The following is a 14,727-nucleotide window of genomic DNA, read 5'->3' on the forward strand; positions in this document are numbered from 1 at the left end:
ATGTTGTTAAAGAATCTCCCTAGGTTTGCTTGTCTTGTGTTGCCCTCCCTGGCCGACTCCTCTCCAGCCTTCCATCCTGCTTTGGCCACACCACCATCACCCCGTCTGGACCTCTGCTTTCCAAAAAGCTTAAGGGACACGAGGAACCTGCTGAAGGCCCAGACTTCGTACCTTTACGAGCTGAAGATCCTGGTGATTCAGCTGGCTTTGGGGTAAGCTGTCCTTCTGAGTTATCCACGGATGCTGCAGGACCTGCTTGGCTGTTAGGCGCTGGTGGGGATCTACGTGAAGCATCTTTGACACCAGATCCTAAGGGCGTTATTTGGAAAGGTAAACTGTAGAAGATTTCATACTTTAAATGCAAAAAAATCGTAGAATCATAGTATCATAAAGGTTGGAAAAGACCTCTTAAACTCAACCAGTCCAACCGTCAGCCCAACCCCACCGTGCCTACTAAACCATGTCCCAAAGTGCCAGGGCCATACGTTTTTTGAACCCCTCCAGGGATGAAGACTCCCCCACTGGCCTGGGCAGCCTCTGCCAATGCTTCACCACTCTGTCAGTAAAGAAATTTTTCCTAATATACAATCTAAACCTCCCTTTGCGCAACTTGAGGCCATTTCCTCTTGTCCTGTCGCTTGTTGCTTGGCAGAAGAGGCCAAATACCACTTGTCTGCCCTCAAATTAGGATTTAAATTCAGAGGCCAAGCCTAATCTCCCCAGATATTAATCTTTTGTATAAAAAATATTGTTTCGGTAGTCCTGGGAGGCACAACACAGCAGCAAACTCTGCATGAATCAAGCACAAAGTTGGTGTTCCATGCGAATATTCACAGCTAGAGCTAAAACAAAGAAGGGAGAGGCACGTGGCTGAGCTGCTTTTGGGGAGATACACGTGAGATGAAGCCACACTGCTGGTTTTCTCCTCTCTTTCCTGTCTTACCTCGTAATCTGCTTTAAACTTGTCTCACAGCAACCAGCTGTGATTGACCTCAAGCCTTTAATGTGACACAGACGAAAATCAAACCGTACCTTGGCCATGTCAGAAATAGTGTCCCAATTGCCTCCACTGATGGAGAACTTCCCTCCACCTATCCGGGTCAGGATTTCCTCTGGAGTGTCACTGGGACCATTTGCAAACGGAGTGCAGCTGAGGACAGAAGAGAGAGCATTTGATTTACTGTCCTGTACCCCAGCCAGGGAGCTGTGACTGCCGAGGAGAGCTCCAAGTGCCACCACAGATCATCTGAGGGCAAGGTGGGCTCTTGCCTTCCAGCGAGACAGACGCGCTTACCCTGCCAGCATCGTGTACAGGAGAACTCCCAGGCTCCAGATGTCGCAGCCTTCATCGTAGCCTTGACGTTTTAGTACCTGAACGGAATAAGCAAAGGGACAAAGAAGTGTGTTTGGTTCTTGTCATTGAGCTCACTTCATCTTGAGAAGAGCAGTTTGACCCCTGCACGCAGTCTGTACACAAAGCTCCCAGAGTTCAACTGAACAGCAAAGTCTTGGACTAAAGATCAGGATTCAAATCAGATTTTGGCTTCATGGAACAGAGGAATCCCCAGGTACTTCAAAAGGACAAGTGACAAGTGCCTCATCACCCTCACAGGGAGAAATGTCTTCCTAGAATCTAATCTAAATCTCCTCCCTTTCAGTTTAAAAGAGGCTCTTTCTGCTTAAGTTGGGAGGATTGCCCTCGAGATCCCCTCCTTGTTCATCACTACAAGGGGTATTTTTGTAATTCCCTATTCCAGGACAGAAAATGCCAGAGCAGATCGTGCTAGGATTGTGCGTTAGGAACGGGGCCGAGGGGGAGCACAGGGCAGGGGAGGGACCCCAGAGTCTCAAAGGGTCTCCAAGTCAGTAAGGTGCTTACCTCAGGTGCCACAAAGTTTGCCGTGTAACAGGGAGTCATGAGAAGGCCGTTCTCTGCCCTCAGCTGCTTGGCAAAGCCGAAGTCACAGATGCGAATGCTTTCAGGGTTTCCCAACTCATCGACGTAGAGAATATTGCTGGGTTTCAAGTCCCTGTGAACAACCTGTGGAGCAAAGAAAGTGCCGTTCTCGTATCGCCGTGAGACAAAGGTCTGGAGCTGCGTCAGGACACTCAGCCTCCGGTCTCGCTCCACGTCTGGCTCACCAAAACAGCAACACCAGCAAGAAATAACAGTCCTGACGGGCGCAGTTACTCCCCAGAGGAGAGGGATCTACACAATGCCAGAATGCTTCTCAAGAACCCAGAGGTAACCATACTCACCCCTTGGGAATGCAGATATTCCACTGTTTTACAGATCGTGTGCAGGACCGAACTGGCTTCCCTCTCCGAGAAAAACTTCTGCCTGAGGATTTTATCCAGCAGCTCCCCTCCCCTCATCAACTCAGTCACCAGATACACGTACTTCCCATCATCATACACCTACCAAAACAAACACAGAGGAGATTAACCAAAAAGTGCTATCAGAGCTTCCCTTCTGTGCTTCTAGCACCAAGAAGCAGACAGAAACCAGCAATGCAGAGGTGGGTCTGGGGATGTTTCCCCATCGCAGAGCCATGCATGGAGCTGTTGTCCATTGTGTTGTCCACGTCCCCTGCTGTGTTGTGCCCCCCTAGATCACTCTGTGCTTCCTAAACCAAAATCCAGGGAAGTCATTCAAGTTACACTCACATCTTTCAAGGTGATGATGTTGGGATGCTGCCCGTATCGCAGGAGGATTTCAATTTCCTCGGAAGGGTCTCGTTTGCTCTTGTCAATGACCTGCAAGAGCACGGATAAGTGTTAACCCCAATGGAGTGGGACAGGAGGTCAGGACAAAGCAAAGAAGCTGAGTGTTTGGAGCCCTGCAGGGATCCTGTCCCACAGCCGATCCTCGTCCCTGCCCAATGAGCTCTAGAAATCTTGAAGTTGTTTCATTTCTGTGCCCCTGAACCCCAAATGTCTGATTTATTTGTTCAGAGCTGACATGGCCACAGTGAGCTCTGCAAAAGGAGACAAGATCCTGTCCTCCCTCTGTGAGGAGAGCCCTGCTTCCCTGCTACATCTAGATACGAAAGCCCTAAACAAGCAGGAAAAGCAATTTCATTCCTGGATGTTCCTTTAGTCTTCATAGGGATGAAGAGAAGTCTGACAGAGGAGTTCAGTTCACGTGGTAAATCTCAGACCTTGACTGCATATTCCATGTTGGTTGCTTTGTGAATGCAGCGCTTGCACACCGAGTAGGAGCCGACGCCGATCGCCTCCTTCACCACGTAGCCGTCGTTGAACTGGACATTCTTGCCATGCAGCTGCTGCAAGAGGAGAGCGGAAAGTGGATGAGCTGAGAGGGTTCAGGGAAAGGTTTGTGCGACACGATGAGTTAACTGCAACCCAGAGCGAACTGACAGACTGCTGTCTGCTGCATCCCACAGCTTCTCCTCCTGGCTGGGGAGAGGGAGGAGAAGAGAACAAGGCAGATATAGGTCAGTGGGTTAACGCTATCTACACCTAGCACAGTGCATTTTGGTAGCATCTTGCAACCCACGGGCATTTACAGAGACCTTCCATTAGCAGAAGTCCACGTAGGGAGAGCAGAGCAAACAGATCCCCATCTGATGACCTTTGCGTGCTGACAGTCAGTAGAAATGAAGGAACAACACAATGCAAGAATTCAAAACAGATTGACACTGCCTCAGGGTTCCCGCTGGGTCTGCTCCAGCTGGTACCAGATCCCACAGAACCACTCTGGAGCACTACTGCAGGTTCAAACAGTCGTTCTTCTGTCCTCACTTCTTACCTGTACAACCGAATGTAGAGGTGATTGGGTGGGCTTCACCTTGCCGTCTTCCATCAATCCGGTCGCCACAAAACTGAAGCCTCGGAAGAGCTGGTGGGCCCCTGCACTCGGGGGGATGCCTGGGGAGTCTGCAACAGCAGGGGAGAGACAACATGAAGAAGGTGTTCGTGGAAGCAGAGGCCTTCCTCTTGCTCTCCTGGAGCCCCTTTCAGTACAGGAAGGATGCTCTAAGATCTCCCCGCAGCCTTCTCTTCTCCAGGCTGAACAACCCCAACTCTCTCAGCCTGTCCTTCTACAGGAGGTGCTCCACCCCTTGGATCATCTCCATGGCCTCCTCTGGACTCACTGCAACAGCTCCATGTCCTTCCCATGGTGAGGACTCCAGAACTGAACACATGGCTCCAGCTTTGGTCTCCCCAGAGTGGAGCAGAGGAGCAGAATCCCCTCCCTCTCCTGCTGCTCCCACGGCTCTGGATGCAGCCCAGGACACGGTTGGTTTCTGGACTGTGAGTGCACATTGCCGGCTCATGTTGAGCTTCTCACCCACCAGCACCCCAAGTCCTTCTCCTAAGGGCTCCGAGTCCATTCTCCACCCAGCCTGTGTTTGTGCTTGGGATTGCCCCAATCCAGGGGCAGCATTTTGCACTTGGAAAGTTTCATACAAGAAACTTTGTCTTTGCATGAATTCATACAAACCTTTAGGTGTCCGCGATGTAAATTCCGTGTCAAAATAAAAGGTGTCATCTGGTTGGCCCACAGCAGGTTTGAAGGGTGGTTTGATTTCCCTGCGGTACAGCTTCTGCAAAACAAAGACAGCTCGAAAGTGCTCTGACAGGTCAATGCTCTCGTAGGTGCTCAGAAGGGTGCAAAGGCTTGCTTGGAATGAGAGACCGAGGAGAGATGTTTTGAACCTTGAGACAGCTCTGTGGCTGAGCACTTAACTACAGCTCAGCAGTCTGAGGGAAGACTCTTTGGCCGGTGGGGTGTTTTTGAATCAGTCTGTGGGGAAATACTACAAGTTCTACCATATATATTAAATCAAGAAAAAGAAGTGTTGTGCGTGTCACTCGGCCCCACTCCGAAAGCAGAATCCATAAAGTATTTACCAGGCTCTTCCGCCTCCTCCTACCTCCCATTTGGGCTTTGCTGACACATATCTCCCCAGGGACAGCCAGAGGAGATGCCTTAGGAGTCCATCTGTATCCCAGCACTCCCACAAGTAGCCTTTTTTAACTGCTTCTTCAAAGAAAAGAATGAAATAAGCTTTACCAGCATTGCTGGAGGCTCAGCCTAGCAGCTTGCTGGGTGCCTCGAAAGCATTGAAAGACCGACCTTCAAAATCCCTTACCAAGTAAGGGAAAACACAGAGGAAACAAAATGATGTGATGAAGCAGGGAGTTGGCCAGAAGCAACTGGGAAATGCCAGCTCAGTTATCACCCTGTACAAAAAAAAGGTATTTCCCTGCCAGAAATGTTTCCCTGAGCCCTTCCCATTTGGTGCAAGTCACCCCTCGTTCTGCCAAACCTCAATTAAAACCTTAACGTTGAGAGACAAGTAAATTCAAACCAAGGTGAGATCACAGTCAGCTTGGTACGAAACAGTTATTCCCATGATAAACAGAATTCCATTTTCAGGAAGGATGACTGGAAAGTTGAGGACAGGCTGAGAGAGTTGGGGTTGTTCAGCCTGGAGAAGAGAAGGCTCAGAGGAGATCTTATAGCGACCTTCCAGTACCTGAAGGGGCTATAGGAAAGCTGGAGAGGGGCTGTTCATAAAGGCTTGTGGGGACAGGACGAGGGGCAATGGGTATAAACTGGAGAGGGGCAGATTTAGACTGGACATAAGGAAGAATTTCTTCACCATGAGAGTAGTGAGACACTGGAAGAGGTTGCCCAGAGCAGTGGTGGCTGCCCCATCCCTGGAGGGGTTCCAGGCCAGGTTGGATGGGGCTTGGAGCCCCTGATCCAGTGGGAGGTGTCCCTGCCCATGGCAGAGGGGTTGGAACTGGATGATCTTTAAGGTCCCTTCCAACCCAAACTATTCTGTGATTCTATGATTCTATGACTGGAATAGATGGGAATGGGGACTGGTAGCTCTCCTGTAGCTGGTCAGTCTGCAGGCGTCGTGCTGTCACTCTGGTCAGCAGAATGGCATTATTGGTATCAAAGTTTTGCTCTTATGTCTCTGATACTCACATTCCAGTCAATGGTAGAGTAGAAAGGATGGCGCTTGATCTCTTCTGCCCCATCTGGTCCAGAACCTGAAAGATGCACCCATGGAGCCCATTAAATTAAATCACAACTACCAATAAAGCAAAGGCTACGATGTATACAACACAACCAGGTACGAATGTGGCTCTAACGAAATGAGCCCATTAACTGAGGACGAGTGCGAACACGCTGCTGATCCGTGAGGATGTGCGAGTCCCCAACACAGCATCAGGTGTATTCAGAAACCAAAACAACGTCTTACCTAATCTGTTGGCTGGATTCCTTTTGAAAAGGGCTCGCAGGAGGCTCTGTGCTTCAGCGCTCAGGAACTGCGGCATGCCCAGCTTCGCTCTGCAGAGGAAGTTGTGCAATCAGTTGCAGGTTTAAAGAAGTCAACCCACAAGCGGCACCTCCACCCCTGAAAGTACAATCATCTGTTTGGCATTTACGCTGCACCCTTCAAACTAACTGCCGGTACAAAACCGCTTGCCAAATAATGCCATTAAATTACGAGAAGCCCCAGATTGCAACACGCTTAGAGAAGGAGCAGAAGCTCGCCTCCTATACATATATGAAAGTCAAACGCTTACTTGAGGATGAGGGTCATCGTCTCCTTACGATCCTTCCCCTGGAAGGGCAGCGAGCCGGTGAGCATTTCAAACTGGGAGGGAAAGAGAAGAAGGGGAGGTCACGTCTGAGCAAGTCTGAGGGCTGCACAGACCATAGAATTATTAAAGTTGGAAAATATCTCCAAGGTCATCAAGTCCAACTGTCAAGCCGTATACTACTGTCCCATAATGAGCTTTTTTCACCTACAGTTTCAGCTTCCCAAGGAAGGTGGGGAGAGAGGGACCACAGGAAAAAAAGATGGTGTTTACAAACTGCACCTTCACCTGGGAGCTCGCCAAAGCCAGTGAAAAGCTTACGTGCGAAAAGCCTGGCTCTATAAACAGTTGCAAACATCCTATTTTCTCAGAAGCAGCTTGGTTCATGAAGTTTGCGGTGGCAACATGTTCGAGCCAGTGCCTGCTCCTGCCGGTGCCCTGGGGTGTAGCAACCACCAGATGGTGGCACCAGATCTGCATAGACATCAACATCCCAGTGCTGGGGTGCACACGGACACCCCCGTGCACCCCACATCGCACATTCCACTGGGGTCAAAGCCTCAGGAGCTCTGCCTCCCCTGAGAAACACGTGTTTCATGCCAAGACAGCCCATGGCAGAGCCCTTTTGGGGACCTGGGAGGACATCCCTGAAGGTATTTAAAAGACGGGTGGATGAGGTACTCAAGGATAGGAATGGTTGGACTCAATGATCTAAGAGGTCTTTTCTAACCCAATGATTCTATGATGCTACGATCCCTATGCCAGCACATCCGCTGGACATGCAGAATCAGGTCAGGTCCCCAGCCCTGCTGAGTACGTACCATCAAGACGCCGTACGACCACCAATCAGCACTGTGGGAGTGACCTTGGCGATTCACCACTTCTGGTGCCATGTACTCCACCGTCCCGCAGAAGGAATAGGCTTTCTTCTCGTGGTCTATCGCCTCCTTACTCAAGCCAAAATCTATGTAAGCGAAAAACCCATCAGCATGCACCCATGTGCTCTGAGCTGTCACACAGAGCAGAGAGGCCGAAGAGAAGCTCCATATTTCAAAAACCAACCTTGCTGGAGCACAAGGCTTTTTGTGGAGTCCCTTACCTGTGAGTTTGATGTGCCCTTCTTCATCCAAGAGGATGCTACAGCATGAATAAAAAACCCAAGTTGTTACTGTCTGCCGTAAGGGCGGTAAGAACAAGCACACACACAGAGCCTGGTCTGAGATGCTCCCAGAATCCAGAGGAGACAGTTATCTGTCCTTTCCCCAGTGCTTTAAGCTCCATCAACAAGACATGAGCAGGACAAAGAGCAGTTCCCTTCTCATTGCACCCTCAACTTCACACTGAATGAAAGACCCGCACAGGTCATACCACCTTTGATCTCCCACCCACCCCAGGTAAGAATAACCAACTCGTGCAGCTGGTGTGCGTCCCTGCAGAGGTCCAGCCCGGCGCCTGTTCCCTCCGAAGGCTCTCATTGCTTAAAGCTGGAGCCCAGAGCCTGCCAAGGATTACTGCTCAGACATGTGGTGCACACATGCTGCCTCCACAGCGCTTCTGGCCGTAACTGCTGCTCTGAGGAGCAGGAGCCTCGTCGATTGGCACTGTCGCCTTCCATCTGGCTGGCCTCGGGCCACCAGTCAGCTTTGCCTTTGTGGAAGAAGGCTGAATCGTTTGCTGACTACAGGTTTGGGACTGAACCAAAGGACTGGGTTCCCTGCCTCAGCTGTGCCGCACGTACTTCTCCGGTTTGAGATCCCTGTATATGATTCCCAAGCTGTGCAAATGGTCGAGCCCCAGAGCCAGCTCTGCTAGGTAGAACTTCACATCCTCCTCGGTGAACATGACCTGCAGGAAAGGAAAGGAAGAGGACAGGGTTGGAACGCTGGCAGCGGGACCACGTCTGCTGCACCCATGCAAGACCTTTCACATCTATATCTCCATATAGAGAAGGCTCTGGGGAGACCTTAGAGCACCTTCCAGGACTGAAAGGGGCTCCAGGAAAGCTGGGGAGGGGGTCTGGATCAGGGAGGGCAGGGACAGGATGAGGGGCAACAGTTTTGAGCTGAAAGAGGGGAGATTGAGATGAGCTCTTCGGAAGAAATGTTTTGCTGTGAGGGTGGGGAGGCCCTGGCCCAGGCTGCCCAGAGCAGTGGTGGCTGCCCCATCCCTGGAGGGGTTCCAGGCCAGGTTGGATGGGGCTTGGAGCCCCTGATCCAGTGGGAGGAGGTTGGAATTGCATGGGCTTTGAGGTCCCTTCCAACCCAAACCATTCGATGGTTCTGTGGTGCTGCCTCCTGCCTTTCCACACCCAAGTTTCCCAGGCTTTGCCCACCATCCTAAAGTATCAATTAAGCAGCAACACCAAAAATACAGACTAGGTTGCTCAGCAGCCGGCAGGTTTTTAAAAAACTCTTTCTTTTATGTTCACCTGGTTATGTTCCCAGCTGTATTCACCTGGCACAACTTCTCACTCCCCTTCCTACTCCCTGCCCTCCCCGCGTCCCACCGAGCCCACACAACCAGCCAACGCTGCAGGAGAACATGGGTCTCGCCTGTTTTCACTTTTAATGTGATGCTCAGCAGAGGCGAGATCTGCCTCCTATGGTGATGCTTTTCCATCAGAGGATGGGGCTTCTGAGACTTTCTCTCCTCTAGCTCTGGGCTAGCAGCAGGATGGAGGTTTTGTCCCACTCCTCCCAAACACTTTGCAACGGTCAATCCCTTCTCCAGGCAATTAAGCCCAAATGAACTCGGATCCTCAGCACCCCACCAAGATGCCAGAGCGTACCCACCTCTTTGGAAAGCCGAGTGAAAAGGTCACCTCCTCTGAGGAAATCCAAGATGAGATACAGCTTCCCCTCTGTCTGGAATGCTGAAACACAAGCCAGAGCAGGAATCAGAGCCCTCCGCCGAGGGAAGGCTCCACGACGCTACATTAATCACTTAAATCCCAATGGCTCCAGTTGTGCAGATGCCCTGCGTGGTTACTGGGTTAAACACAGGTAGGGCTGATTATTTGGGGTAAATGAGAGAGCCTGTCCGTGAGGTTGAAATGGGAGCTCACCAGCAGCACTCGGCTCCAGCAGAAAATCCTTATTTTATGGGGGGCTGGTTCCCTTTCAGCCAGCGATGCCCTCCTAAAGGGCTGGTTTTCCAAGACGGTGCTCTTGGTCGCTTCACAGGGACAGAAGCTGTCCTCACCTTCCTCAGAGTCAAAGCTTTAATCTTGCCAAACTCTGCCTTGACTAGTCACCTCTGCATTCTCTCTTTCTCCTGATTTTAGGTTTTAATCCCAAGGATTTGATGTTTAAACCTCTTCTCCCGGTCTATGCTCCGTTCCTCATTCAAAAGCTTCAGCAGGTATGAGACCAAAGATCTTTGCAGGAAAGGATTTGTGCTGATGGGACCGTGAAGGCTCCAGAGCAGCACAACCATTGAGGGACATAGACTGATCCAGGACTCTTCTCCATTTCAGGTGTCTCCAGAAGCCTGTTATGGACCATGGGAAGCTCTCGGCATCCTCCGAGCAGTGTGCTGCAGGGTGCCTGGTGTTCATCTACCTGCTCACGGCAGGCCTGCCTGTGGTAGCACCCTTATTGTGCTTAAAAGCAGTCAGTGCCCGTTTGAGCCTGCAGCCCTTCTCCCACATCCCAACCAGCTTCACACTCACCGTAGTGGAGTTTCACCACAAAGGGATGGTTTACATCAGCCAGGATGTCCCTTTCTATCTTTGTCCTTACTCGATCGCGCACTGTGGAAAGAGAGAGGAAGAGCTCAGACACAGAAAAGGCCACACAGCTCCCCCGTGTCAGCCTTGTCCCCAGCCTTAAGGTCTTTAGTACCACGCAGCTTGAGCCAGATCTTTGTCCACCTCCATCAGTGCAACAGGAGAGAAAAGGAAGCTGTTTGGCTGAGATAAAGGTCCTTCTCTTTTGCCCAGATCACCCTGGGGCCAACAGTCACTGCTGTGACGTTTCCCCACTGCTCTTTGAGACTAAGAGCATTGCAGTAAAAGTCTCCTACCTTTCAATGTCGCCTTCTTCAACACTTTCATGGCATAGAGGTGGTTGCTGTCTGGTGGCGTTATTTTTCTCACCAAGAAAACCTGAGGCAGAAGAACATCGCGTTCACCGAGCGCCAAACATCATCAGCAGGGATTGGATACCTCCCAAAGTGGCCAACCTCGTGGTAACCCTCAGCAGCAGCTGGCCACAGGGCTGGCGAGGTGGACTTTGAGCTCTCCATGGCGAACCCCATGAGGTTTTCAGGCAAGTAGACTCCTCTCACCCCTTATCTCCAGCCACTCCAGCACTCGTGCTTGAATACGGCACTTCCCACCTCTCCATTCTTCCACACTCACTCCCACAATTACTGCGGAGCCGTGGCTGATGCCTGGGAGCTGTGACTTGAAGCACTGCTGCTTCGATGACCACAGAGCCTCCTGGTGTCTCGCTGGTTTGACAGGCAGATCAACTCCTTATTATTCAGGTCCTGCATCCTCTTTGTATTTTTACCTCCTTCCCTTCCATGAGGTCCCATTCCACCTGGTTTTAGGCAGATTCAAAAGACACCACCCTTCTTTTGCATCGAGCCACTGCTGCATTCGCCCGGGCAACCGCACACAGCGCTCTACGAGCCTCACTGTTAGGTAACTGATTGACATGAAGTTGATTTAATGTGGGAGCAGATGGTCTGGAAGAGACCTGGATTATTTACACACTGAAATAGATAAGAGTTAAAGGCTACTTCCTTCCGCCTTCAACAGAAGGGAAACTGGACCGTAAGCAGAGGCCAACGCTGGCACGCAGCATCGCTTCTGAGAAGAGAGGAACGTGCCTGAGTCCTCCGAGTCCTCAATTTAACTGACAGCTTGGCAGCAGTAAAGAGCTGCAGGAGGTCCCTCTGCCCTGTGTGACACCTGCACTCACCAGCAGGACACTACACCTCTCCTGATCATCTTGAGAGAAGAATTACAGAGGGGGTTTTGGGCTGGCTTCTATGGAAAGGCATCGCTAGAGCTGCTTTTCAAGTGAGAAGCAACCATTTCTCATGTGGGCTCATCATTCAAGATTGTCACCATCTGGTGGGAATTGGTAAAGTGGTTTTGTTGGGAACAGTCCCTTTTGTCATCAACATTCTTTACGTGGCACGGCACATCGGAAGGCTCGAACTCACCTTGCCGAAAGAGCCCTGTCCCAGCACCTTCAGGAGCTCAAACTGCGAAGGGTCAGCTTTCTCGGAGCCTTCCTTCACATGATGAGTGATGTTGATTTCTTTCACAACCCCTTCGCCCTGAAAAAGAGGGGGGACACGGTTGGCTGGGAATATAACCCCGAACAAGGGAAAGCAAGCTTTATTGGATTAAAGAACAAGGATTGTAGCTACAGCCCCACAGGAACCACATCTGAGAGAACCATAAAAGTTGGTGCTTCCCACAGATATCTCCTGCCTTCAACATCTGGAAAAAGTCAGTCATCAGTAGTCTCGCACCAGGCAGACTTGTTAAAACCCCTCTGCTCTCCCCAAAGGCTCCGCTCTTTGCACCACGGGGCTTTGCATTTCTTTGAACTGCATTTCAGAAGAGGGCTTGAAAAGCACCTTCCTTTTTAAGGCACTGGTGGCAAAACCAGGAGTGTTTATGCCACTAAAAATCCCACAAACACAAAAATACGGCACTGTTGTCAAAACACGGCCAGGGCTGGCAAAAATCAGACATGTTGGAGCCCATCTGCTCAGCAATCTGAGCAATTCTGCAACATAAGTCTTAGTGCATCTTCAGCACATACAGATGATGCTTTAACAGACTCAAGCCTCCAAGAAGATTGAGGGGAAGCCAAGGTCTCTGGCACACGTTTTGTTTAAAACACTTGCTTTTATTTAAAAAAAATAAAGAAGAAAAAGCGATTTAATCAGCAGTGTCTAGAATAAACTCACCAACGGAGCTAGGCCAGCACACAAGAACAGCCAAAGCCCCCGAGGTGATGCTAAAACACCTCCTTGGCCACACCTCTGGTACACAAAGGCCAGGGTTCAGCTCAACAGAAGCACCCTGTCCTGTTTGTACCACACATATAAAGAAACTTTACATGCGGTTACCCTTCCAGCCGTGCCTTTCCTTCTGCTTATCTTGACCATAACTAGCCAGTGTATCATAGAATCACAGAACGGTCTGGGTTAGAAAGGACCTCAAAGCCCATCCAGTTCCAACCCCTTGATATGGGCAGGGACACCTCCCCCTGGATGAGGGGCTCCGAGCCCCATCCAACCTGGCCTGGAACACCTCCAGGGATGGGGCAGCCACCACTGCTCTGGGCAACCTGGGCCAGGGCCTCCCCACCCTCACAGCAAAATATTTATCCTCAACATCTCATCTCAATCTCCCCTCTTTCAGCTGAAAACCACTTGCCCTCATCCTCTCCCTGCACTCTCTGATCCAGAGCCCCTCCCCAGCTTTCCTGGAGCCCCTTTCAGTCCTGGAAGCTGCTCTAAGGTCTCCCCGCAGCCTTCTCTTCTCCAGGCTGAACAACCCCAACTCTCTCAGCCTGTCCTTCTACAGGAGGTTCTCCAGCCCTCGGATCATCTCCGTGACCTCCTCTGGACTCACTCCAACAGCTCCATGTCCTTCCAGTGCTGAGGACTCCAGAACTGGACGCAGGGCTCCAAGTGAGTTCTCATGAGAGTAGAGCAGAGGGGGAAGATCCCCTCTCTCTGTTTCCTCTGAACAGGACCCTTTCCCAGAAAACCACGGGCAGAGCCCACAGGGCAGGCTGGACTCAACTTCCCAATTCCACAGCCATGAATCTCACTCTGGCCAGAAAGCCCTGATAGTTGCACTTCTCATATGGGCAAGTCCAGGCTTCTTAGCACTCCAGTCCCATGTTATCCAGTGTGAGACACGTTCTGGTTGCTATTTGGACCTGAAGGCCAGCAATTACGTTCCAAAGGGCGTCAACCTCAGCTGCTCTCTGACCTCAGGGCAGGGGTGGCCAGCAGAGCTGCCAGAAAGCTGGAACTGCCATTTGGTTTTTCCCCTTGCAGAGCTGAGGGGAAAAAAGTTACGCTTTGTTTTCTGAAACTCTTCAGATACTTTGTCTGGAACCCACCTAAATCAAAGCAGCTTTTATAAACAACAGGAACCAAGGCTCAGCCTCTGCTCTGCACCCCAGCCCACTTCCCACCCTCCCAGCACCTTCCTGGGGAGCGCGGCTTTGCCAAGCGCCCGCGGATGTGGTTGTCTACCTGCACTGAGCACCCTTCCCTTCTCGTTCTCACACTCAGCTCTTCTCTAGATTAGGACGTGGCTTTGTTTCCATGTTGGTAGCTTTGCTTTCTCCAGATCCTGCGTTATTCAAACACTAAAACCCAGCAGAGAAGCCCACGCTGGCAGCAGCACAGGGAGAAAGCAGGAGCCCCCCATGTTACCCCGCTTTTTGCTGTCTTAGTGACAAGAAAGATCTTATAATCACTGTAACAATGAGTTTTCGTGTTCCATATGATCTCCCGGCTTAAATCAGCCACGTTACACTTCCATTTGGAGGCTCAGTCTAGGTCTATCGAGCATCACCACTTGTACGACGGCGCGGGTTTCACCCTGCAGCATCCCACATCTGAGCAGAGAGGAACGCTTACAACGAACTCCTAAGACCACCGCCAAGGCATCTGCACCCATCCTCCTACCAGAGCTCTTCAGGAATCCACAGCTGTGGGAATCCCTTGCCTTGGCCAAGAGCAAAAGCCAGCGTGTGTAACTGCAAGTGGTTTCAACAGCTAAATCTCAAGCCGGGCAGAGATTTGTGTATGCAGTCTGCCAGCCAGACCACACCAGCAAACGTACCCACACGCCAACTGGACCAAAAGTGCCATCAGTGGGGACCAAAAGTGGCATCGATAGCTTTGTGAGCAGAGCTTTGAGATACCATTTGGCACCTGGCTGATCCAAGGGAGGCTTCCTCCCATGGAGTAACAACAGTTAGGACTCTGGAGACCAGCTCCCAGAGCCTGTTTGGTAGGAACGGGTCCAGAGGAGGCTACAAAGATGATCAGAAGGCTGGAGCACCTTCCATCCAAGGACAGGCTGAGAGAGTTGGGCTTGTTCAGCCTGGAGAAGAGAAAGGTCCCAGGAGATCTCAGAGCGCCCTT

General features: G+C 51.0%; 1 protein-coding gene across 5 annotated transcripts in view; it reads right to left on the reverse strand.

Moving 5' to 3' along the window:
- Positions 1 to 14,727, reverse strand: part of RPS6KA1 (ribosomal protein S6 kinase A1) — a 49,820-nt gene that overhangs the window by 4,102 nt on the left and 30,991 nt on the right. For all 5 annotated transcript variants that reach the window (XM_054086281.1, XM_054086280.1, XM_054086279.1 and 2 more), the window contains 19 exons: positions 11,764 to 11,880; positions 10,612 to 10,693; positions 10,259 to 10,339; positions 9,381 to 9,460; positions 8,327 to 8,433; positions 7,688 to 7,725; positions 7,410 to 7,552; positions 6,574 to 6,644; positions 6,246 to 6,334; positions 5,969 to 6,033; positions 4,469 to 4,571; positions 3,773 to 3,900; positions 3,162 to 3,287; positions 2,668 to 2,757; positions 2,260 to 2,418; positions 1,880 to 2,041; positions 1,295 to 1,371; positions 1,033 to 1,150; positions 172 to 309 (listed from right to left, as the gene is read on the reverse strand). In XM_054086281.1, coding sequence (XP_053942256.1) covers positions 172 to 309; positions 1,033 to 1,150; positions 1,295 to 1,371; positions 1,880 to 2,041; positions 2,260 to 2,418; positions 2,668 to 2,757; positions 3,162 to 3,287; positions 3,773 to 3,900; positions 4,469 to 4,571; positions 5,969 to 6,033; positions 6,246 to 6,334; positions 6,574 to 6,644; positions 7,410 to 7,552; positions 7,688 to 7,725; positions 8,327 to 8,433; positions 9,381 to 9,460; positions 10,259 to 10,339; positions 10,612 to 10,693; positions 11,764 to 11,880 — 1,974 coding nt within the window. The remainder of the gene's footprint in view (positions 1 to 171; positions 310 to 1,032; positions 1,151 to 1,294; positions 1,372 to 1,879; positions 2,042 to 2,259; positions 2,419 to 2,667; positions 2,758 to 3,161; positions 3,288 to 3,772; positions 3,901 to 4,468; positions 4,572 to 5,968; positions 6,034 to 6,245; positions 6,335 to 6,573; positions 6,645 to 7,409; positions 7,553 to 7,687; positions 7,726 to 8,326; positions 8,434 to 9,380; positions 9,461 to 10,258; positions 10,340 to 10,611; positions 10,694 to 11,763; positions 11,881 to 14,727) is intronic.

The sequence above is a fragment of the Cuculus canorus genome, chromosome 22, assembly GCF_017976375.1.
Source record: "Cuculus canorus isolate bCucCan1 chromosome 22, bCucCan1.pri, whole genome shotgun sequence".
Lineage (NCBI taxonomy): Eukaryota > Metazoa > Chordata > Aves > Cuculiformes > Cuculidae > Cuculus > Cuculus canorus.